The 26,544-nt window shown below is 43.8% G+C and overlaps 1 protein-coding gene across 2 annotated transcripts in view; it reads right to left on the reverse strand.

Annotated features, from left to right (window-relative positions):
- Nucleotides 1-1,499: 1,499 nt before the first annotated feature.
- The window catches only part of CDC42EP3 (CDC42 effector protein 3), a 30,367-nt gene continuing 5,322 nt past the window's right edge, over nucleotides 1,500-26,544 (reverse strand). For both annotated transcript variants that reach the window (XM_007970930.3, XM_007970929.3), the window contains exon 2: nucleotides 1,500-6,406. In XM_007970930.3, coding sequence (XP_007969121.1) covers nucleotides 5,407-6,171 — 765 coding nt within the window. In that variant the 5' untranslated portion in view covers nucleotides 6,172-6,406 and the 3' untranslated portion in view covers nucleotides 1,500-5,406. The remainder of the gene's footprint in view (nucleotides 6,407-26,544) is intronic.

A 26,544-nucleotide genomic window follows, 5' to 3' on the forward strand; every position in this document is an offset into this window, starting at 1 on the left:
AACCCCACCTCTACTAAAAATACAAAAATAAATAAAATAAATAAAGCCGGGCGTGGTGGCAGGTGCCTGTAGTCTCAGCTACTAGGGAGGCTGAGGCAGGAGAATGGCATGAACCCAGGAGGCGCAGGTTGCAGTGAATCGAGATGGCACCACTGCTCTCCAGCCTGGGTGACAAAGTGAGACTCCATCTCAAAAAAAAAAAAAAAAGGCCCTGGGGCTGGGCACAGTGGCTCATGCCTGTAATCCCAGCACTTTGGGAGGCTAAGGTGGGTGGGTCATTTGAGGTCAGGAGTTCGAGACCAGCCTGGCCAAGATGGTGAAACCCTGCCTCTACTAAATATAAAAATTAGCCAGGCATGGTGGTGGGCACCTGTAGTCCCAGTCACTCGGGAAGCTGAGGTAGGAGAATCAGTTGAAACCAGGAGGCGGAGGTTGCAGTAAGCTATCGCGCCACTGCACTCCAGCCTGGGTGACAGAGTGAGACTCTGTCTCAAAGAAAAAGTTCCTTGGGATACTGCTGGTGGAACAGCTGCCCAGTGTGTTCAGCCCAGGGACTGTAATACCAGCTTGCTTCATCTGGAGTTGTTCCAGGAGACACTTAGTCCCTCTTCCTTCATCTTCCTAAGTGACTTACCCTGAGCACCTCAACATCAGCCTCACTATTGAGGTGTCCCTACTCTGGCCTTCAGGTCTCTGGGCACTATAGACTGGGCATGAGCTTTCACAAAATGTTGGCTAATTTTATACAAATATCTATCCCGGGAACCACCTGTTCAGTAGTCTGATTCCAGAATCTTTTCTTCTTCCACTGGAGTCTTCTCAGGAGTGGGTCCCAATCTTGCAGACCTAGAAGTGGGCATTTTTTACGCCAACCCCTGTTCCTGGACTGTTTTGAATAGAAGCACTACTAGGATGTGAGTGTATCCTTTGGTTTGCTCATAATATTCTTTTCCTTCCAAGAATGCCCCTTCTCTCTAAAATGATCTCAGCAGACCCTGAAGGGACCTTTTGGGTCCTTCTCTTCCACAAAACTGCCCCAGGTCTCTCCCTCCCCAGAACTCAACTTCCTTTTTTCCCCCCAATGATCCTTTTGGCAATGAATCACATGCATACTTTGTGACATACTCCAATAATCACTTTATGGTGAGCATAATACCCACTTTACTTAGCTTTGCTCATTTTGATGTACAGCAGACATCTCTGAGTGATGAGTCTCTGGAATATTAACTCTATTCTGCACTTAGCTTTGCTCATTCTGATGTACGGCAGACATCTCTGTCTGATGAGTCTCTGGAATATTAACTCTATTCTGCATGATGGCTTTGATTTGGGCAGATGTTTTTATCTATCACCCGTGTCGATCTGCTTTCCATGAGGGAAATTGGGCTGACCTTCAGAGGATGGATTACTGACCTCCACTGGGAGCCAATGGAAGTGACATCATTAATGGATTTTTTTTTTTTTAACAGCAAAAATGGAAGATAATTAAATGCAGCACAGTAGTTGTAAAACAGATTTCATTGTGTTATACATCACTTCATAAAGTAAGCATAGTTCCCATTCTTCCACATGTTTTTTTGCAGCATTTTACCACAGAATAATGACTCCCTAACAACTCAGCTGAAAAATATTTAGATCTACTTGCTCTAAGAATAAGGTCAACATTAAACATTCTCAGATGAAAAGCTTGCTGGATGAAATAGTGCACCATCAGAATAAAGCATGCAATATATTTACAGTCAGATGAAACAAGTATGTCCATAAATCTACCAGAAAGACCATCTCCTTCTTTAGGAAATACATGTATTGCTTAGCCAGTACCAATGAGTTAATGTGGTGTGAGTAGTTTTGGGTATTCTGGCCTTCCTGAATCTCATACAGCCAAACCAACCAGAAGGTTTCCCCTCTGGGTTGATGGTGGCTTATCATTTGGCATCTGGAAACTTCTCTTATTTTGCTGGATATGGCTCTCTAGTGGGTGGGGACACAGGGCAGCACCCAATAACCCTGATTATATGGCTTGCTGACTTGCCTAAGAAAAATAAGTCAATCATTCAGATTAATCTGGGAGGCTAATTCTAAAATCAGATTTTATGAGAATTGCTACATTTGGGGCTATGTTAACCTCATTTCCAAAAGAAAAACTCTTACTGGAGAGAAACCATCATGTTGGCTCATTCTATTGTGTTTATATATTTCACAGTACAATGATTCAGTCTTGCCAGGTTCCATATTAGGAGGAGGATTAGAACTACATCACTCAGTATTTTCTTTTATCTGTTCTAAAATATTTATCAAGTTAATTTATAGACTGACAGATTTTTTCCATTCCAGGATGTCATTTGCAGGGAGCCTTCAGAAAAAACAGGTCACTTGCAGTAATAGAGGACTAAACTGATTCTGGAGACCCGGGTTTCTCTTTGCTGTTCAACCAGTATAGTCTTTTGTGTGTGCTGTTGATTTCTGGCTCACTGAAATGTGATAATGACTTCATATTTGTGAAGCGCTAAGTATCCTGATATTTTGCTCTTTTCAAGCAGATAATTTCAGGCAGAAATAATATAGCTTGTCTTTTGCTAGGTCTCACTAGGGGGAAAAAATCGCTCACAAGAGCCTTGCCTACCTCAACAAGAAGGGTCTCTACTTACACAAATGACTTGGTTTCTTCTCTGGTTATTGGGTCACAGGTGGCTCGCCATTTGCTTTGAGTTTGCAAATAAAAGTACATCTTGGGTTTCCTTATCTTTAAACAAGTAAAGATAAATTCGGTTAAAGTGGGAGAAGCTTCACAGGATGAGAACATCAATTCAGCTCATAGCAGGTGTAGGTCTAAAGTGCCTCTTTGCAGGAAAGCAAGCCACCACCAGCTGTCCACCTGCTCTCTGGGGAAGGGACCAGGCATTGGAAACGCTGCCTCGGGAGAAGTGACTCAACAAAATCATTTATAAGCCGGAGTAGCTTTGTTTCCTCTTTCTAATATGGGCATATTTATTGCCATTTCAATGACACCTAATTCAATTACTGGAAGAAAACGTGTATGAAAGGACTCCCAGAAACTAAAATGGCTAACTATAGGCAGGATGCGTGACTATTTAGACTCTATCAAACAAACCCAGCACTGGCAGGGCTGTTCTCTCCCCAGTACTTACCAGAGAGGGAGCAGAGAGAATGCGCAGCCACATTCCTCCCCATTTCATGAAATAGTTTCATCTTTATCTTGAGGTCACGCTACAGATGAAGAGTAAAATGAAAGACTGAACATGATCAGTACTAATTAAAATGGGGGGAGGTATTGAAAGAGTCAAAAATTGGCTACAAATAATGAGATACATTGGACTCTTCCTCATTAACAAGATTTAAAATAGGCTGGGAAATTTCTGCTTGGAACTGTGAACTGTGATGGGTGTGGTCCAACAGAAAAAGAACACTGGAGAATCATGGATAATAAAATACAACTGGGAAGTTAAGGAAAGCATGCAAATGCCCTAGGACAAGCTTGTCCAACCTGTGGCCTACATGAAGTCCAACACAAATTTTTAAACTTTCTTAAAGCAGTCTGAGGTTTTTTTTTGTTTTTTTGCAATTTTCTATTTTTATTTTTTTAAGCTCATCAACTATGGTTAGTGTTAGTGTATTTTACATGTAGCCCAAGAAAATTCTTCCAATGTGGTCCAAGGAAGCTAAAATATTGGACACCCCTGCCTATGGGAACTTGTTTCGTCTACTTGGTTAGTTGTCCTAATTGCATTTCACCTGCAGTCCAAAGGTTATTTTAGATGATAGAATTGCAAGAACCCCAAACCCAAAGAAAGAATCGTTGAAGTGGTTGGGAGAGGAGGTCATTTCTGAGATACATTTCAAGGAGAAATACCAGTTTGAGAGAAGGAGCTGGTAGTTATTGTGTGCAAGTGTTTTTCTTTGATGGGGAAGGAGTGGTTGGCAAAGAGACAGGAATCTGTGTATACATTTCCTGCTCCTGTTTCCTTAACCACCATCCTCAGGGCATCTCTGGCACCTTGGGATGGGGTAAGTGCTCTCTACTGACCTCGCTTTAGCTGCCTTAATCTTGTCTATATGGCACTTTCTGCATGAACAGACATTTGCCTTACAGGGATGAAACTGGACTTGCAAGAGTTTGCTGTAGAAGGGTTCAAGTCAGGAAGATGCTCAGAAATGAGCACTGAGAGGGTGGCATCAGTGTTGACTTAAAAAAAAAAAAAAAAATCTGACCTCACATGTTCATCTTTCCTAAAGTAGAGAGGCTCAGTTTCTACCCTCTCAAACCATAAGGAAGTAATCAAAATTAGAGCAGATGGAAAGCATCTCTTACCTTAAAGGCTCACGTACATTTCAGAGAAGCAACTTCTCTAGCTAGACTTATTCTTTTATGGTCTTGTTTATTACTATAAACAAGCAAGTTGACTTTATCATTTACTCTTTATTGTGTTGTTTGAAGTACCTATGTAATGCAAGTATGTACTGTACTAAAATACCTATATTTCCAAATAACATCATGTGGGGTAGCCCACAGTCTCTGCAGAAGCATCATGAGTAACCTGTGCCTTTATACTTTACAATTCGTTATTGGTTGCTGTTAAAAGTATGATAACAGATGAAGAAAAAAAACTAAGTATGAATATACTTTTCCAAACACACACATACACAGCTTACAGTGGAATCCCAATGGAAACAAGTCAAGTGACATCTGATGTAGGATCTATAAAATGTAGACTCTGCAATAAAAAGCCAAAGGCACGTAAAAATATATTTTAACTTTAAAAATAACTTAGTTACAGTAATACTTTGCCTGTGTCTTACCAACATGTAGCTGACAGTCAAAATTTTGCAATATAGATATAGAGGGATATATAAGAACTACAAGAAAATCCCCAAAACCCATAAGTTCAAATGTGAAACAGAAAAGTTTTAACACTGGAGAATTCGCTATGGTGAGCCCAAGCAGTATAGAAAAGAGTCTACAAAAAGGCTTAGGTGTTAAATAAATTTTGACTTCCTCTTGCTCAGAAAATGTCGGAGTGCTGTAAAGTTCCATAAAGTTCCTCAGTGTGACTCGCTCAGCCCTTCATAGCTAGTGCCAATCCTGGGCAAGCCAGATTTCTTGTGTGTCTGCAAACAATGTGTGAGCCGAACATCACCAATGCCTGCTGAAAATGGGCTCTGACTCACTTCCTCTTTTTGCCAAGATAGGTTTTGCTTTGTTGTTTTTTTCTAAATTGTTTTTGCAAGGAGGGCATACCAGGTAAAAAAATACTTTGTAAGAATATTATTTTAGAAAACCCATCACAAAACTGCAAATACAGCTCCGGAAGCCCTTCTCTTCAACTGTGGTTAGTTTAGTTTAGTTTTTGTACCTTTTACCCCAAAGGAAAAAAAGTTGGCATCCTGTTACTTATTTTTATCCATGACATTCAGCACCTCATCCAAAAGTGAGGGCCCAAGATCAAGCTGCAGGGAGAGGAGGGAACCTGTAAGGTCAGAGAGGGACTCCTCTGACTTAGTCTTTCCCTTGATGAGCTCGCATGGGGTGGGATGGTCAAACATGTCCTCAGCTGGCCAGTCGGGGTACTGTTCGGACAGGCTGGAGGAGTGGCTGTCCCTGCCCTGGCTGGACTGAGATGCAGAACCGCTGGAGCCCCACGAGGTGTCTCCCTGGTGGACTGTCCCATTTTCCAACAGACTGCTTTTCTCCTGAGCTTTTTCCTCCATGACAGGCTCGCAGCTAAGCCTGGGCAGCTTTGCTGGCCCAAAGGACTCCTGTTTGGAATTAAATGTTACCGGTGACAATAAGGGCAGCATGAGAGCTTGGGACCCTCCAATGGTTGGGAGGGAGATGGCATTTTTGAGCACCGGGGAGGGTGTTTCTGTGAACACAGAGTCCGAGGTGCTGTTGGCCCGGAAGAACTCGTTATGCCCAGGGAACTGGCCCAGGTATGCTTTCTCCTGGTTTCCAGGTAAAAGCTCGTAGTTCCCTTGAAGAAAGGAAATATCTCCAAAGACATCGTGCTGGCCCTCTTTGCCGATGTGGATGGTGTGGCGAAAGTCTCCAAGCGGGGGACTGATCATGTCGGGAGACAGAATGTCCCTCAGTTTAAATTTCTTTCCTTTCTTGTTATTGGCTGCTTTCAGGTAAATTGGGGTCTTGGCTGGCATTTTGGAATTTGAGAATGTCTATTTTGCAAGTGGAAAAAAGGGCCACTTTCTTCACAGATGGTATATGTTTCTGAATAATCCTTTTTGATAGGAACTGTCACATCATTTTTTCAAGTGGCTTCAGAAGTGGCTTTGAAATGAGATGGGGTCAGAGAACGTTCCTGAGGTTACGGCCAAGTGAGGCTTGCTAGAGAGCCAGTTACATCATCCAGTCTTGACCACAACCAGGAGAAACCTGGAGAAGAAACCAAAGCAGGTTATAATCTAAAGACCCATTTGGGTGCCCTAGGGCCTCCCTTTTCACAAGAGCCTGTAAATAACGGCAGGGCCAGTTCCAACTAATGCGAACTTATTGTTTCCCTCCAGTAAGTGGATAAAAATTTTCATCTTAATCTTAAAGAGAAAACAAAACAGGAAAGAGAAAGACCTAAAAACCCCAAATCTATGACACCAGTACTTTTTAGACATAGCCATGAACACATCTTCTGGACATGTCTACAGTTGTAGTCATTTTCCTCTAAGAATTGCTGTAAGCATAGGATCAGTGATTTCAGCTCCTTAAATACAACTGGATTTGTTTTAAAATACATTTTCCTTTTGCTTTGATGTGCATACTAGCAAGACTAATGATATTTCATTGAGTTCCACACGTACATAAGTTAATGCAATAAAATGAACAGTCCTACAAGGAAAGGTGCTGGAATTATTTAATAAGTGACAATAACTTATATGCTACTGTCCTATAAAATATTAGCGGAATACATTCTTACAGATAAGAAAATGGAGATTCAGGATAAGCCCTTCCCCCAGAAAGTTACCTTTTCTCAATAACATATAGCCAATAAACAAGAGAGCTAGAGTTGGAATTGGGTTGTGGCAAAGTATTGGGCTGTTGAGGATGTCAGGATTTGAAGGCATTCTGAGGTGGGAGGAGATGAACAAAACCACTTCACCTCAGAGAGACAACATTGTGATTTTCTGTTACAGGCTGGGCCTTCACTTGGGAACACCTCTGAAACATTACTGATAAGGCTATATCCTCCCTGCAGTAGGCAGAATTCGAGGGGAGCCCCCATGATCTGCCTCCTGGTGTTAATGACTTTGTAAGTAGAACCTATGACTGGCTTCTAACCAAGGGAATATGGCAAAGGTGATAGGTCACTCCCTCATTAGGTTACATTATAGGAGATTCCATCTGAGCTGACAATGGAGAAGACTTGCTGGCTGTGGGGAGGTGAGCAGTTACACTGTGTGAGGGCCTATGGAAATGAAATCTGCCAACAAGGTTAGGGAGCTTGGAAGTGGATCTTTCCCCCAGTTGAGCCTCTGATGAGACCATCACCCTGGCTCACACTGAATCACAACTCAGTGAGATGCTGGAACTCAGCCCTGCCCAGACTCCTGACCCACAGAACCTGTGAGATGGTAAATGTTGTAAGCCCTCAAGTTTGTGGTCATTTGTTACCAGTGTAGAAAGCTAACACATCCTCCCTGCACATACTATATGGTAAGATTAGAAGGGCATGAGCTATGTAAGAAGGCATTGGGGATGTAATGTCCTCTTTTGCTGATGAGATGCTCTTATCTTTTGGAAATAATCCTCCACCTCTGATGCTGACATAGAGAAGCTAAACCCTTCCCCACTGCAGGAACTCCCCAAATGGCTCTACCATGACCTCTTCCCTCAGGAGCTCCTCCCTCTGGCTGCAGAGCCTGCAAATAAATACTCCAAGGGCTGGGTGGGTTAGCTGGTGTTTTGAAGGGAGCCACATTTGCTCTGTAGCAGCTGGAGGCTGTCTGCATTTGCCCCATATTTCTTTCCTTTCAGCAAGAGTTTTAAATTCATTTACCAGTGGCAGGTGACAAGAACTGTGCTCCACCACCCACTGGCTCAGTAACAGCTAACTCAGTTTGGGAAGCAGCTAGCTCAGCGTGTCAGCATGCTGGTCAGCAACCCAGGCCTGAGAAGCCTGAGAACAATGCACGGGAGACAGCCAGCCCCACTCTGGCTTTGGGTGTGGGGAGGAGGCAGAGGAAGTACCAGGAGGTTTGCACTCATGCAGAGTGGGCTGACCATGGAGCTGCCAACAATGATATGATCGTGGGTCCTGACACTCGCTCTCATAGTTTTAGCTCTAATTTGGGTCTTGTTGTGGTAACAAAAGTTAAAGCTCACGTTCTTCCTGTTAAAATATCAGAACTTCCTTCCTGTATGAGTATACAATGCCTAGTCCTGGCCTAGGACCCCTGCTGTTCAGAGGTAGCCTTCCTGCCCTCTGGGCACAGTGTGGCTGACTGCCTGCAGGAGCAGCTGGGTGGCCTGAGGAACAGCTGCCCACAGGAGTGGTGTTCTCAGCACACATGACCAGGAAGGCAGCTGCCATGGAAAGATACAGTTTGTCCACCACAACTCAAGGGCATGCCAGGACTGCCTGGGGTCAGCTGATGGAGGCAGGGTTATGCAAGGCCAGGTCCCAGGGTAGGGTGTTCCAATTATTTAAAAAAAAAAAAAAATCGATCACTTTAAGGCCTGGAGTTTGAGGTCAGCCTGGGCAATGTAGCAAGAGCCTATGTCTATGAAAAAAGTAGCTGGGCATGGGGGCACCCGCCAGTAGTCCCAGCTACTCAGGAGGCTGAAGCAGGAGGATTGCCTGAGCCCAGGAGGTTGAAACCAGCCTGGGAAACATAATGAGACCTTATCTCAACAAAAACTTTCTTAAAAAATTAGCTGAGCATGGTAACACACACCTGTAGTGTTAGCTACTTGGGAGGCTGAGGTGGGAGGGCTAGGTGAGCCCAGGAATTCAAGGCTGTGGAGAGCTATGATTGTACCACTGCACTACAGCCTAGCAAGGCCCTGTCTCAAAAAAAAAAATCCCATGAAAATGTAGCCGGAGTCCCTGCCACTCTGACTGGATCATTCACATCCACCCTTTAAGGATTTGGGACAGTGAGGAGGAAGAGCAACGGGGGAGGAAATGCATGCTGTTCTCTGAGGGTGCAGGGGAGGAGGGCCCAGTCTTCAGGATTCCTGGCTGGGCACCTACCAGGGAGCAAGATGCTGGTCAAGTCCCAGCCTTTGGTCAGTCCTTGCCCAGCCACAGGCACTAGCACCAAGGGCCTCAACCAGAGGCTCGCGCGTCTTGAAGTTGTGCTTCATGTCAGTGGCATGGAGGCAAAGGTTGGAGGGAAGCAGCAAAAAATAAAAAGGTAAGAAAAGGGTTGGTGGGGAGGCTACCTAAGCTGTAGTGGGATTCTGGTGAGTGGGAGATACTAGAGAAGATACCTTCAGAGGCATTTTGCTTTCTTTCTACAAATATTTACATCATATTTAACGCATGATGGGGCACAGGCTTCTAAGACTGTAGAAAAAAATAATTTGAACTGAATTTCTACTATGTGCCAATCCTAAGAGCTCCCAAATATTTTGAAAGTTAAAGTTTTGGGCAAAATGTCAGTTTTACAACTGTAGGTATGTTGACGTTTGTGCTGCTGAGAAAGTATCTGGTGGCTCTGATCTAGTCCCTCTATCACATCTGTTCTCGTTCCTCCCCAGCTCAGGGGCAAGCATGCTTGATCCCAGCAGAGGCAATCCAATGCTGATAATCCAATGCCCATAATTTCTTGAACTGACCACTTCCTCCTCTCCTTTCTGAACATTCTGGGCTAAGTCCATGCAACTTGATCAGTTTTCCCTTCTGCTTCCTGGGTTCACCGCTCTTTCAGAATCTGCCAATTACTTACACAGAAACCTAATGGAATAGTTTCTTCCCTGGCAAAAAGTGGCTGCTCCTGGAGAGGGTATGAGCATCTCCTGGGTACCAGCAGCACTTAATACAAGTCAGTATTTGTTGAGGGCTTCTCTATGTACCGAGCATTGTTCCAACCCCTGACATGGACTAGCTGAGGAAACCATGAAGCCGTTACTGTTACTATCCCCATTTTACAAATGGATCACTAGGGAAGAACTGATGTCTGGCCACTGCCAAGGCTGCACGGCTACCAAGCACGAAGCCACATGGCTGGGCTCTGAGCTTTGAGGTCTTGACGTGACATTTAATGAGTACCCTCCTGGGAATTCTGTCTGCTTCCAAATTATGAAAGGGGTGCATTCCAAAGCCTGTTTAAAACACAAATGTGTGGCAATGTGCTGGGCTGATGAGGATGGGAAACAGGCCCTGCATATACTGACAGTTGAAGTACGAACAGGTTCAAACTCAGTAGAGGCAGTGGGGCAATATCTATCAAAACTGCAAATCATATGCCCTCTGACCTCAGACGGCACACCCAGGGATTTACCCAACTCAACTTGTTACTTCATATGTAAGAAATAACAAGGCTGTTCAAACCAGCACAGTTTATAACAGTCAAGAGTTGGAAACAACCTAATTGTCCACCTATAGAGGACTGGTTCAATTAAGTGCATCCATACAAATGAATACTATTCAGATCTAACAAAGAATGAAGAAGCGCTTAACGTGCTCATCCGAGAAGAGCTCAAAGATATACATCATCAAAGGGAAAAAAAAGAGGGGCAGATGCGTGTATTTATATTTGTACTGGCTTATCTATAAAGTATTTCTGGAAACACACAATAATAGTGACTGCCCATAGAGAGGGGAAGTAGATGGAGGGGGAACAGGGTGGCAAAGAAATTTTTCACTATCCTTTTATGATTTTGGATTTTCAAATCATGTGAATGAATTGGCTATTTTTTTAAAAAAAACACAAATGTGTATGCAGGGCTCAGATTAGGCTTTCTTGGAGAGCCAATTTTATACATGGCTGTTAGGTCCTGAAAAGCCTACTATGAGTTACTGATCATAACACAAATGTCAGGGAAATGTGTCCAAAAGCAGCGTCTGCAATGGCAGTGTGTGGGTATATGAAGACTTCAGAGAAGGCCTGAGCCATGTCTCCCCTGAGCTTGGCTATGGGACAGATCACTTTTTCCTTCTGTGATCAGGCTTTCACCAAAGAGGCAGCACGGATCTGTACTTTGTAAAAGGGAAGAGATCTCAGAAGAGCAACATTTGTAGTCAGAAGGGAAAGTGAGAAAATCCAACAGGTGGGAGAGGATGCAGGAGAAGCTGCAGGCCAGGGCATGAGCGAGGAGGGAAGTACAGGCAGGTGGAATCGCCTGCGCCCATGAGGACAGCTTCTTGTGCAAGGGTGACTAGTGACACACAGATAACCTTTGATGATGGAATGGGCCTAAATGCCATGACATGAAATCCTATCCCTCCTTTTTTTTTTTTTTTTTGAGACGGAGTCTCGCTCTATCGCCTAGGCTGGAGTGCAGTGGCGCAATCTTGGCTCGCTGCAAGCTCTGCGTCCCAGGTTCATGCCATTCTCCCGCCTCAGCCTCCCGAGTAGCTGGGACTACAGGTGCACGCCACCACGCCCAACTAATTTTTTGTATCTTTTAGTAGAGACGGGGTTTCACTGTGTTGGCCAGGATGGTCTGGATCTCCTGACCTCGTGATCCACCCACTTCAGCCTCCCAAAGTGCTGGGATTACAGGTGTGAGCCACCATGACAGGCCTCCCTCCTCATCATTTTAAGAAGACACCTGGGTGCCAGGAGACAGCTGGTGGATGACCAACACATCAGAACAGTCAGCATGACTCAGGGGAACCCCAGGGCTTTGCCTTCTGCCCAGAAGGAAGGACCTGCTTGGAGAAAGGGATGTTGGGAAAACAGAAAAGGAAGAGCTAAGCAGGAAGGGCTTACAGGCCGGAAGAGAATTACCAGACTACAACTAGGGAGCGGGTCCTCCTGGGTGTTCCACAACCCAGATGAGAGAATTTTAGCTTTCTGTCTCAGTTAAAACTCTAACACCAGCATTAACCTGTGGGTACTGAGCCATCCAAGGGTGCTGGGCGCACTCACTTGTGTCTGTCTGTCCTCGTCCTGAACCCCTTTCCTGCAACCAAGGGTCAAGTCACTTGGTCATCCAGGCTGGAGTGCAGTGGCACGATCACAGCTCACTGCAGTGCCAAACCCTTGGGCTCAATCCATCCTCCTTCCCCAGCATCCTAAGTAGCTGAGACTACAGGTGCACAACACCATTCCCAGCTAATTTAAAAAAATTCTTTTTTAGAACAGGGTCTTGCCATGTTGCCCAGGCTGGTCTTGAACTCCTGGCCTCAAGTGATCCTCCTGCCTCAGCCTTCCGAGTAGCTAGGATTACAGATGAGCCTCACCATGCCTGACTCTCTAGTTTTCTTGCATTTCTCTACACCCACTCTCTTACCTAAATCTTAAAAGACAGACAGAAAGGTTCTTATAGGTAGCCCTTCCTCAAAAACCTTGACCCTGAAATTTGAACTTTCCACAATTATTCCTGGTTTCTTTCTAGTTCCACAAACGTTCTCCTAGTTCTTGGATCATGGTTTGCTCCTCTTTCCCTTCGTAGATGATGTTGGATATAATATTCATCTCAGAAATTAGATTCCTTTAAAAAATGCTCTAGTTCCTGGGGCATTAGAAAGAAAAGATTTACCAACAAAAGTGTTCGGCTTGCCAGTCAGTCGTGGCAGGTCAGACAGAACATGTGACAAGCAGACAGGTGGGCACAATGCTGCTGAGAACGGACATGCTCCCTTACAGGTTTTCTGAGAAATCCGAGGGTTTCAATATACAAAAGGACCTGAGAGGAAGCTTTGGCCATGGTTTTGATAAGGAAGAGAGCAGGGTTGCACTAGGCTAGACAATTCTAGTTTCTTGTGACTGACTGAAGTGTAAATGACAGTGATAATAATAGAAATAATCACAGCAGTAATAAATAATTCAGTTAAGAAAAAAACTGAAGCGGTGCTTTGCTTCATTTCTTACCATCCTTTTGGCAAAGAGAATGATGCTGAAAATACCAAAACAGGGCAGCAGTCAAGAGGAGGAGAAAATCAAGGGATTATAAAAAATGACAGAAAAATCAGTTCCTAAGTTACTTAGAGTTGACGCACTGGCAACTTACAGGACTGTGAAAAGAACAAAGGGGTTGGGATATTTTAAAAATTCCATTTTTTTTAAAGGAATGTTTGGTTTGCCTACTAATTGTTTTTAGATTCTTAGTGGAGAGAAAGAATAAAAAAAAAATTTGCATCCTGCAAAACAGGTTGCAGTGTTAATTTAAAACACATGTGTATAAAAACACGGGCAGGTGGGGTGAGGGGTGCTACTGTCCCCAGGGACCTGAGGCTCTGTTCTTTTCTCCTCCTTGCAGGAAGTGAGCCTGCATCCGACTTCCCCTTTCTGGCTTGGTTGTCACATCCTTCAAGGACATTCCAGCTTCTGATCACTTTTCGCTTTGCCTCAGCACAGTTGCATCGATGCAGCCAGCCACGGCACCACTGCACCATCTGAGCCCCATGCCAGAGTATCCAGTGACTCCCCCTGCATGTTAGAACCAACAGTCCTAGGGGAGGATGACGACTTGGCCAAGTACCCTCCGCCACTTCCCTACCCCCAACCATCTGTGGGCTATGTCTCTCTGCTACCAATCAGAAGATAATTCCACTGTGCCAGGCGCCCAGAACATGATCCTGGACTCCACATTTAGAAGGGATAAAAAGGCTACCTGGAACATGTCCCCGCATGTTCAGAGCAGGGCAAATGGGAGGAGGTGAAGGAGCTCGGTCAGGACATGTGAGAAGAGGCTGAAGGAACAGAGCAGCTTAAAGAAAACTCATAGAAAGAAAACTAATCTTAAAGGATCTGAAGAATTCATTTAATTGTAATGAAAAAGGAATTAACTTGTTCTGCGAGGCCCTAGAGCTAAGCAGAAACTACAAGGAAACAGATTTTGGCTCCTCTGATTAACAACTCAGGTTTCTCAAAAGATGGAATGGGCTGTGGTAGGGAGGGGACAGCAAGTATGGCCATGGGATGAGGCTCTCACAGAGGCGAGGGCAGATACCCTGCACCTCCCCGACAGTACGTGAAGGGAGGTGTTCACGTTCCCATTTACTCTGAGTTTCCTATATGGGAACATGATCACTGCCAATTTCCTTATGGTCCCAAGTCACTTTCCCATAGGAAAATGCACACAGACTTTCCCTTGAAAAGGCTTTCTGTTTGAATGTGGCAGTCTTCTTACTAATTTAGAAATGACCGGCCAATCTTTGGGATCAGAAACACTAAAATATTTCTACAACATGGGCGCTCACATCAATCCTTTCAGAAACCTCTGTAGGAGTACTTCTCCGAATAATTTTAAAATCAAAGGGGAAAAAAACCCCATGGTGTTAGATTTTCATTTAAGTTCAATGTTTAATATCTAAGGTGAAAATCAGTGTAACCAGAAGCACCCAGTAACCAGCATCCCGAAGGGGATGTTTTTCATATTTTCAGTCCGTTTAACTCCACCCATTTGAGAAGATAAGATGCCTTTTCTATTTTTAGATTCTTACCCTCTCCCCATATCATCTAAACTGAGGACATAGCTCTAAGCTTCAGACTATGAAACTCTATTAGCTGGCTCCCCAGCTGCTGAGCTCTGTTATGCAAATGAACTTAGCCAGAATGAGCAGGCGGTATTTTACAGACCCATTTAAAGTCTGATACATCTCACCTTCCATGATTTTAAAGGGACTTTTTGTTTGTGATTCAGCTACAGCTTGAATTCATTGTTCTTTTACCACCCTGATTATATACAGACCCACAAATACCATATGTGAGACTCAGTGCTAATTTGTGTACACGTCTCACTTTTATGGGATCTAATTTGAAAGATCTTTTAGAAGCAAAATTGGAAGACAGAAGGTCCACCTCACATAGTACCAAGTCTGTACTTTTGAACAGAGGCCATTAGGGCCTTTTTTCCTATAAAAATGAGTTACTGGGGAAGACTCAACGTGGACATCGACCTCCGTCAGTTACAACAAGGCAGGAGGAGGGCAAGTCCTCTCATGCCTGCTTCATTTATCAGGATGCGTTTTGCATGGCACCAGGGCTGGTCAGAAGCACCCAGGCAGGCACTCTAGTTTCACGCATGTGAATCTCTGATAAGGCCATTGCTGCAAACTGCTCACGTGCTTCCATAACTAATGGATCTGACTTGGTCTGTGATGCTGCAAGGACAATATCAATACAGGAAAAGAACTTGACTCTGAAGTTTTCAGCAATATTCTGCCAGGATATTCATTCTAATCTCTGCTCAAAAGCAAGGAACATGCTTAAGTTGCTCACAAAATAACTATTAAGTCAGCAATTATTCCATGCAGTACTCCAGTTCTAGTAATGGTAATTTCAAATGATCCCAAATAATAAGCTGACAATGTCCAGAAATTCAGATTATGGTCATTTGACCCATACTACCTCGGAGAGCAAAGTTCCTAACCATTTGCCTTTATGCCACATTCTCAAGTTTAGGCCCCTTGAATATTCTAGTTCTCTGATGGGGTAAAGGGACAAATACAGGACTTCCACGCTATTCTGTCACCCTGCTAGGGCTGTCTACAATAATCCATGTTCCTTGGATGGGCTGAAACATGGCTTTTCTGTATGATACCAGCACTGACTATATGTGGAATCTGGTGGTCGTCATTCTACTCTCAACCTACTTCCACTGCCAATATCCTTATGTTATTTGTATACGTGTTAGTACACATATATTTGCTGAATGATCTCCCTCTAACTAGGCTGAAAGCTCTTCTGTGAGCATGAGCTTATTCATCTTTTTGCCTGCCACAACACATGGCCCACAGGAAACTTTAAATTCCCAAGTGTTAAATCCATAACCCCTGCTAGACTTCCCATCATGAGAGCCAGGTTGACTTGCTCCCGGGGGCCAAACCCTAGAGCAAGTCTACAGAGGCTCTCTGGAAACTGACAAATCTGAAAGGCTTTGTTCTCTAAAGAATTTACACCTGTTAAGAGTAATAGCTAGCATGAGTGCTTTCTGTGGGTCAGGCAGACATGTAATGCTCAGAGCATACCTCTTAGGAAGCAGTCTTAGATGAAGCCTGTGTCTCTGGTCAATCACCCAAAATGTAGAGGAGCTAGGATTCCAGCCATAGCTGCATTCTGTAGCCACTGCCGATTTGATAACTCGAGGACTGCCAACCTGAAGACTATGTATCTTGAAGTCTGACAGCACCGAGAGGAAATGACACACCAAGAGCTCAACACTGAAGAGAGGTAGAGATGCTAACCTGACCACGTCAGAAGCCAAGAATGAGTAGAAAGGGTCCTAGACAACGGTCCCTCCATCTCTAACTCACTAGGACTTTTCAGTATTTTTGCTATTGTCAAAAAGAATCTCAAAAGGGATTTGACTTTGTGGTAAACGTCAAAGGATTAAAATTCTTTGGGTATATACTGAGTTAATGGGTGCAGCACACCAACATGGCACATGTAACAAACCTATACATTGTGCACATGTACCCTAGAACTTAAAGTATAATAAATAAATAAAGGTTAGAATTGTAAAGTAACAAAGGCCCCCTGATCCTCGAGGAGAAAAACAAACATCCTGTTCTTAGAAAATCGTGTTAAGTGCGGTTCATTCTTTTCCCAGAGGAAGCCCATTGCATGCAACAGTGAACAATCACAGCTTTCACTGGGACAATAGCTCCTGAGCTTCCTAACTGACACTGCATTTCCCTCCTAACCTGAAACTAAGAACCTTGTGTTCCCTACATGGAAAGCTCTCCCACCTTCTTACCATCAGCCTCTATTCACAACATCCTCTGAGACCTGCTCCAGACTCATTTCCTTCCTGGAGGAAGTCTACTCCAATGTACCTCACGTAATCCAGCCTTGCTACTGCTTTGCTTGGGGGGTTTCTTAGGGGTTGTGGAGGGCTTGTATTACGTGATTTGTTGTTTTCCTGTTTTGTGGTTTTCATGCCTGCTATTTCCAGGTGGGTGGTGAGCTCAAGAATAATAAGGTAAGCAAAAGGGCTATAAATGAGTGCTACTGTTGAGAAAACTTCCCTCCTCTTTATGCTGAGCCACTTACAGAGCCGCCTCTTGAGCTGGGGACACAGAAGACCCTCAAATTTTACTGAATAAGCTCTTCTAGTTTTCTTTCTGACCATCCCTTAAGTCAAGGGTCTACAAGCTACAGGTAGGCCAAATCTGGCCCTCTGCCTGTTTTTATAGATAAAGTTTTATTAGAACACACCTATGCCTATTCATTTATGTACTGTCTACAGCTCAGTGGGGTTCTTAACTGAGGGTGATTTTTGTTCCCTATGCAATATTTGGCAACGTCTGGGAATATTGTTGATTTTCATGACTGGGGGTGGTGTGCTCCTGGCATCTGGTGGGTAGAAGCCAGGAATGCTGCTCAACATCCTCCAGTGCACAGGACAACTCCCCAAAGCAAAGAATTATCTGGCCTCAAATCTCAGTAGTGCTGAAGTTGGGAAATCCCAGTAAAGGTGTTTTTTTGCTCTATCAGGTCAGAGTTGAGTAATCTGTGACAGAGACTGTATGTGGCTCTCAAAGCCCAAAATACTAACTGAGCCCTTACAGAAGAAGTTTGAACCCGTCTTAAATGTTGGCATTTTCATAGGGTTGGATGGCTGCTGCCCATCCCCCGCTCCTCAACAATTTCCCCGGCAATCACATACCACCTCTACAGATAACTTCCAAATCAGTACCTTCAACCCACATGCATCTACTTAAGTCCAGACCAGTGCTACTCAAAGTGGGTTCATGCAGTCCATGATGAGATAAGTACAGAAGCTGAAAGCAAGATCTTTTTGACATTGCCATAACATCAAACATGTGACCAATGGATTTTTTCTTACTGAACAGGCTATTGACAAGTTTGGGAGCTGTATGCTGTTGACCTTGCATGGGGGTTGTGTGTGGCCCAAGCTCCATATTCCTTGTGCTGTACAATGGTACAGTACTGTACAATGGATTGGAAATGGAAACAAAAAGACAGTGGCCCTTCCCAGAGAGTTTGAGAAGCAGTGGCCTTTTCCTTCCTTTATATTCCAGATCTCTCTACTTTGCTTCCCTCAGATACTCATAAACCTTGTCCCAGACGGGATTTGCCATCTTTCTTCCCCCTGCCTGCCCCAGGCATCTGCCTCCCACACTATGCTTTCTTGGTAAATGGCAGAAGTCACTCAATTCCAAAACTCAGCTATCATCCCTTCTCCCCGCCTCCCTCTCTACATCAAGTCCTATAGTCTTATCAGTCTGTCCGGACTGTCTCTCCTCATTCATCATCCCTGCTCCATCAGCCTTACTCCTGGCCCCCATGATCTTTCTCCTGCACAAGGACATTTGCCCTTTACCTACCTCCCTGGTCCCTCCACCTTATCTTCCAATCTACACCAGAGTGAGGAACCTAGAATCCTCATGTAACCTTATCACCCTCTGCTTTAAAACCCTTTCAAGGGTTTTAAGGGCAGGCCTGCCCCTACAGCCTGGAGATAAGATAAAATAACTTGTGAAGCCCACCTCAGCAATCTGGGGGGCCTGCCACACTTGCAGCTGAATCTCCTGCCAGTTCCCCATGGCATCCTATGTACACCTCAAACCTAGCAACTATCACACTGGATTGTTATCACTACTTATTTAACTCTTCCCCCACCAGGCTATAACCTGGGAGACAGAATGGAGATCTCGTTCATAGCAGGTACTAAAAAGTTGAATGGATAAACACGTGAGAAAGCTTGAAAGACACTGCTCTGACTCTTCCTCTTCAACCCTGCCTGCTCTGCTGAAAATGCAAGATGGAATCCATGATTCTTATAGAAGAAAACAAACATGTAACAAGAAGCTGTCTCCTCTTTTCCTGTGGCAAAGGCTATCTTCCATTTTTCCATCTGTAAGCCATTTTAACCTTCCTCTATCCATGCAGGGTAATAGTTTAACAGTGTATCAGTGTAAGCCAGAGTAATTCTACAGGACCATACAGATCTTTGGCAAATATACAGATAAAAAATATACATCTTAAGGCAAATATTTGTGGACATGCTGTTTGAAAGAGATACGACTCCTATCCCTGACTGCAATGTGCAAATAGTGTCTTAGGTAAGACTCAAGGAAAATTTGACAATACAGTCCCCTGAATTCAAACTCACTGATTCTACTTAAATCAAACTTAAAGAGGCCCTGGAGCAACAATGAACTTGCTCTTTTTTCGTTTCAAAATGAGATGTGTTAAGGGAGAACTTGGCTCATTTGGCCTAAAATGTACAAGGGAGCCTCAAGAAACTATAATGGACAGTCTACAGGAAAGGGTTGTTTGGAAGATCAATACGTAACTGGCACAGATCAGATACGTGGGGAAAAATAAACCTATCAAAACATTTGCCAAACCAAACCAAACCAAATGAAACACTGATTGTATGGGCCAAGCAAACAGCTAACTCACTGCTGTTCCTGGCCTTAGAGGGGAAAGAGCTGGGCCAAAACTATGAGCCAGTCCTGTAAGACGCAGAAGCCCTGATACACTGGGTACCAGTTACCTTCATGTAAAATGGAGATAATCATCCCAAACTTTATAATAACCACAGGTTGTCAGAGCTGAGTGTGAAAATCTACAGTGCTATGTAAACACAAGGCAGTATCTTTTCCCCAAATGAGAAACCAGACTGTCTACTGAAATACAGGGTGGAGGGGGAACTATTCTAATTGCCAAAATAAACACTTCTATTTTCTCCTTAAATTTCGCCTGTATCACTCATTCATAAAATGGTTCCTATTGATCCTGTGGACAGTCTCCACAATTGGAAGGGATTCCTACCACCAGCTTGATGAGAGGTTAATTCCCCTGTCCGTGGGACATAGGGCTGGGGCTATCTTCTCATGCATCGGTTATCTCCAGTTGGGGCTATTCTAGCCTTGGGAACACATGAGACGTCCCTGAGTTGGGAAAATTACAACAACTGCTATATAGGTCAGATAAAAGCGGTGTTTTAATACCAACTTGGGATCTCTTATAGTAGCCTCTGACCTTAAGACATAAATAAATACAAACAATCTAACATTTTTTTCTCCTAAATTCTCTGGTGACACCTACTTACTTTACCTTATGGATGATTTTAAAGGGAAAATCCTTTTACTTCCATTTAAAGTTCACTTTAAGTTCATTTGGTTTTACTTTTTAAAGGAAGCTGAGACCAAAGGGGGGAATATTACCTTCTCTGATTTATTCAACTTCTATTTTGCCTCTACCTTAAGGTTAAAAAAAAAAAAAACAGAAAAGTAAATGGAATGAACCTCAAAGTGGCAAGACCTGGAAGTGATGGGATCTGGAGGGTGTAGGGTTAGGGAGTGGGCACAACTAACACTGTTAAAGGGAAATGGAAGGCCAGAGTGGAGCAGTAATCATTGGAAGGGACTTCATACCATATGGGAGTCCAGATTGCCAGGCCTGATGAATAAGGAAGAGCCTAAGGTCCTGAAATCACTTGTCTCCTTTTGATCATGAAACCATTTACGAAAACCTTTTGAAAAACTATAGGGAGTAGTATGCATTTATGTATATGTATGCATGTATATTATATATAGTGTGTGTATACAGTGTGCGTGTGTGTATACATATAGTGTGAGTGTGTATATATATATACACACACAGGCAAATGATTTGATTTTCCAAAAGGAAGAGACAATTACTTGGTGACTACTATCACATCTATCTTCAGTAAAGGTCTGGGTTTTGAACACTTAAGAGATATATGCTCAGTCGGCACTGATAAAAAGTTCACTGGCACCTCGCTTGCTTACGCACATGACACAGTTGCTAGAAGGGTCGATTACTTGTAATCTGCCAATTTTAGCCAAGTCTTAAAGGGATCTTACTGATAGGGCAAGTGACATGGAAGACACAGAAGATGCACTTAACAATCTAAACTGGAGACCCAGAGGGAGCCTCAATGTGCAGATGGCTAACTGGGGTCCAGAATTACCTGGACCGAGAGCTGGGGCTGGATGAAGTCCACAGGAATGAACTGAATGATGATAAATAGAAAGTCCTGCTTTGGGGTTAAAATTAATTCTATAATCTCATTTGCACAGAATGGGGCAGGCTCTGTCTGCTGATGCTTATAAAATGGATGGCAAGGCTACTGGGAGCTGACAGCACGAGGAGGTGGCTGAAAAACTCATAGCCATCTGAAGGTCTCTGGATAGACCCCACCGGAATTGGTGATGTGTGAGAGAAGAGAAAAAACAAAAGGGCATATTATTATTTTCCTAAATAGTTGATAAGTAGGGCCAATCTCTCTCCTTTCTAACCAAAGAAATTATGTTATTATCTGCTTACATATCAGGCTTAAGATTTTCTTTTCCTTGGCCTAAAAAAAAGTTTGACAGAGAGCTGGGCCTAGGAGGAAGATTCATACTCTGTGTCACTTAAACAATTAAGGCCTTGGTTTTATGATGTCAGAATGAGACTGGGGCTGAGATAAGGTCCCTTCCATCTGTCAAATGGTAGGGCTCTGTCATTCTATTTGCAGAAACATCTAGCTTCTAGGAAGTTTCCAAAAAAGAAAAAAAAAAAGCATTATTTTAAATGAAAGTAAGACTACCCTTAAAATCAAAATACTTTTTACCAGCGAATACAATTTTCATCATCCTTTCCCATCCTTCCTGGTATTCAATTAAGGGTCCTGAGCCATGCTAGTGACTCCCTTTGGGAGCTTCAGTTTCCCCATCTATGAAGTGCAAACAGCAATGGTGGGAGTCTTCTTGGGTGACAATGAGCATAAAGTGCTTGGCAAAGCACCTGGCAGGCAATGAGCCCAAATCAATGGAAGGGGTAATGTTTATTATTAATTACTCCAAAAAGCTACAGCTGCATAAGGAAGAAGATGAGCTGGAAGCTCATGGTGGGGATTCCTTCTAACCTTACTCCTTTTAGACCTTGGGATCTGGCTGCCTCAACTGATTGTTTTAAATATAGTGTGAAAAACTCCCAAATGTTCTGGGTCCAACAGTTTAATTCCCCATTCTGAGAAAGGAACGGAATTTGAAAGAAGTCCCTGCTTTACTCCCTGCACCTCCCTGAGAGACATCTCTCTGAAGCTCGCTCTCCCGGGCCGGCAAGTAAAGCACCACCATTCCCGGGTGAGCCCACAGGGAATACAAAACAAAGCCCCAACCAGCATAAGCTTTCGCTAAACTTAATAGAAGGCCAAAAATCAACACTCTTTTGGAAGACATTTCATTCTGAAGCCATCTGAGAGCAAGAAAACAGGCTCCAGTTGGTGCTGTGACATGCACAGAGTGAGCCACATGCCTGTCGCTGGTTCAGCCCGAGAAGCCGGCTTTAGAGTCTTTCAGTTAGGCGCGGTGGCTCACACCTGCAATCTCAGCACTTGGGGAGGCCGAGGCGGGCGGATCACGAGGTCATGAGATCGAGACCATCCTGGCTAACATGGTGAAATCCCGTCTCTACTAAAAAAAATACAAAAAATTAGCCGGGTGTGGTGGCGGGCGCCTGTAGTCCCAGCTACTCAGGAGACTGAGGCAGGAGAATGGCGTGAACCCGGGAGGCAGAGTTTGAAGTGAGCCGAGATCGTGCCACTGCACTCCAGCCTGGGCGACAGAGCGAGACTCCGTCTCAAAAAAAAAAAAAAAAAAAAAAAAAAGCCTTCTATGTGCCTCCCCAGCCCCTGGCTGGTCCCTCATGTATTCAACAACAAACATCCATGGAGGGCCTACTACGTGCCAGGCACTATTCTAGATGTTAAGGCTGCAGCAATGATGCACTCCACTGTGGAGAGACTGACGCTAATATAACAAATAAATAAATGGCTCACGTTTATTCATTCGTTAATGGCTGGCAAGAGGTCTAGGCAGCACTGGGAAACACAAGGACCCTTACTCTGTGCTCTAAGTGGACACATGGGTGCCAAGTTGCCTCAGTCACTCCCAGGGCATAAGAAAGCATTGGTGGGGGTTGCCAATGTCTCCGATGAGATCTTGAGAAGGTTCCAGCAGGGACCTGACCTATTTCCACAGGGCCCTCAGATGACCTCTATCACCACAACCAAATGACTGGGGGTGATTCCCCTTGCATTTGAATGTTCTGTAGCCTGGGAAGGAGTAACTTCACTACAGCAGGACTTAAAAATAAACTAGTGTGATGGTTAATACTGAGCGTCAACTTGATTGAAAGATGCAAAGTATTGATCCTGGGTGTGTCTGTGAGGGTGTTGCCAAAGGAGATTAACATTTGAGTCTGAACTGGGAGACACCGACCCATCCTCAACCTGGCTGGGCACCATCTAATCAGCGGCCAGTGTGGCTAGGATAAAAGCAGGCAGAGGAACGTGGAAGGACTAGACTTGCTGAGACTTCTGGCCTTCATCTTTCTCCCGTGCTGGATGCTTCCTGCCCTCACACATCAGACTCCAAGTTCTTCAGTTTTTGGCTCTTGGACTTACACCAGTGGTTGCCAGGAGGCTCTCAGGCCTTTGGTCACACACTGAAGGCTGTACTGTTGGCTTCCCTACTTTTGAGGTTTTGGGACTCGGACTAACTTCCTTGTTCCTCAGCTTAAAGACGGCCTGTTATGGGATTTCACCTTATGATCACGTGAGTCAACATTCCTTAATAAACTCCCCTTGATATATACATCTACCCTGTGAGTCCTGTCCCTCTAGAGAACCCTGACTAACACAGCAAGGTAAGTGACAAAGATTTCTGACCTGCCAACAACTTAAAGAGATACGCTGCAGAAAGAATCAGGTAGTATAGCAAGGGCTATACTGCCCACTTTGTCATTAAGTCCTATTGCAGAAAAGATGAATGACAAGATAAATGAGATTCAGTCCCTACCCTGGAGGAGCCAGTAGTCCAATTAGGCAGCCACTTGTGTCAGTCAGGAACATGGATGGAGTTGGAGGCCATTATCCTTAGCAAACTGACACAGGAGCAGAAAACCGAATACCGCACATGCTCACGTGTAAGTGGGAGCTAAATGAGAACAAATGGACACAAAGAGGGGAACGACAGACACTGGGGCCTACTTGCGGGGGAAGAGCGGGAGGAGGGAGAGGATCGGAAAGAATAATGATCAGGTACTATGCTTAGTACCTGGGTGATGAAATAATCTGTACATCAAAACCCTGTGACATGAGTTTAGCTATATAACAAACCTGCACATGTAGCCCCGTACCTAAAAGTTAGACCTATTATGGGATTTCACCTTATGATCATGTGAGTCAATACTCCTTAATAAACTCCCCTTTATATATATATACACACATACACAATATATATTATTTTTATATATATAAATATATATATTTATATATATATATGATAATCTAAATGTAATAAGTGTTACAATAGGATAAGGTACAAGACACTATGGAAATGCCTGTGATAGAAGAAAAAAGAGGAACAGAATCACAGTTGAGGGCCAGGAGAGGGCCTAGAGAACATCTACACACTTCTCTGGCCTCCCTTCCCATCCCCATCCTTCCCACTCTGCCATTTTTTTTCACAGGTGATGGGATGGAGCCTGCCCAAAGAAGGCGAAGGATTTGTTTTGTGACTAACCAGCCGGTCAGCCAAAGGCTTAGAGCCGCATCTCCCACTGTGTTAAAATCAATGTTTTAAGTCTGAACTGACCCTTGGCAAAACAAAAGTTTAAAAAAATAAATACAAAGGTTGAGAAATCAAACACATTCTGAATGGCAAAGCCACATTTCACCAAAAATGCCTCTGCTTGTTTAAAAAAATATATGTAGCCTAAATGACTATGATGTATTTGGACAGAAAAGTTTTTTTTCAACTAAACTCATGACAATGATCTATCATTGGCATGATGTGTCTACAAATAGGACCTTCAGGTTGTCACCAGAACGTGACGGATTCCCAAATGTGGAAGCTGTCTAAATAGAGGCCTGACTTTGAAGTTCCCTGCCTTCCACACTTGCTCAGGCTGCTCTCCCAGAGACCTGTACAGGTCTGTTTTTCAACCCAGAGTCTTACATTAGTAGTAGTAAGATAGCTATGCTAATAGGTGCCACTGATCCTGGCTCACTGATTCTAGAGTCAGAGATTATCTGAGATCATCTCCCACCAAATGCCATGTTTTAGGGATGAGAAGAAGAAAACCCCAAGAGGTCAAGGTTACACAATTTGGGTCAGAGCTAAGACCAGAATCTGTATTTTTTTAAATCTCTATTCCTACACACACACACACACACACACACACACACACACACACACACAGACACCCCTTTTGATTGCCCTCGCTTAATTCTCCATTAGTTTTATCAGTGTTCACCAGGATCTCCCGGTACATCCTCACGGCTCTCTTTCTGTAACGCCTGTGGTTCTCTAACTACGATGTCCCTGGGCACACTGTGGTTACGTAGCTTCTGTCCTGCGTTTGCCAGGCTAGTCCTGCAGCTGCTCAGTGGGCAAAACGATTTGAAAGACTCTGGACACTACCTCCCTGTGGAGATCCACTGTATACACTGGCTTTTTAAATGTTCTGAAAAGTCCTGCAGAAAGGGACCTTCATCAAACTGGGGTCCCACAGAATACTTTTATGCCATTCATGGCTTGAGGTACACTTTAGGCGGTACCCTGTTATCTAATTGCAGGTGTGTGATCTCTGCAACATGGCTTAACAAAGGGCCGAAGGCTAATAATTTTATCCAATATGGAAATAAAACCCAATCCACTGAAAATCCTTTTTAAAAAGTTTTAAATTTGGGATTCTAGAATTCTTTTAATTCATGACTTAGGCAAGTAGTAAGGACTAATCAAATACTAGTTTGGAACTCATCAGCTTTCACACAGTTTACTTGGCTATTTAGAAATAGTAATATTTTAAATATCAATATCTTGCTTTGTATTATAAAACTGTATGGTTAAAATTTGAAAACTGCTTTTCTACCAGAGGTATTGTCAAATTCAGTCCATCAACATGTGACTCTGATGAAACTTGGCACTGAAGTATATCGAGGCCAATGAAAGCTTTTTTTTTTTTTTTTTTTTAAAGGAAAGAAATGTACCTGACTATTGCTTTAGAACTACATGGCTACTTATTCTGGTTTGTGGGGTATTGTTTTGTTTTGTAGCCTTTAAGGGGTGGGGACAGGAGAAGATTTCAAATGGAATTGGACAGCTCCAAGGCTGTAACCCTTGGCTTTGAGGCTACCTGAGTTACTTCGGGCTGTCCTTTCCAGAACCCTGTTGCAGTCTGAGAAGTCTCTGGAGCTGATCCCCACAGCTAATCACAAACCCAGAGCATCAAAGCAGTGGAGGCCAAGGCAGGCCCTCTGGGTTTTCCGGGGCACCACTCTAGGTTTCAAAGGTTTCCTTGTTCTGTGTTTCTTATCTAGCAGGGCCCACAGCATACGCCGAACTGTAACAGGGCTTGACTTCTGCCATGGACAGAGCCCAGTGCCTTTCTGTTCACCTTACCTGTAGCTCCTCT

Source organism: Chlorocebus sabaeus, chromosome 14 (assembly GCF_047675955.1).
Source record: "Chlorocebus sabaeus isolate Y175 chromosome 14, mChlSab1.0.hap1, whole genome shotgun sequence".
Taxonomy (NCBI): domain Eukaryota; kingdom Metazoa; phylum Chordata; class Mammalia; order Primates; family Cercopithecidae; genus Chlorocebus; species Chlorocebus sabaeus.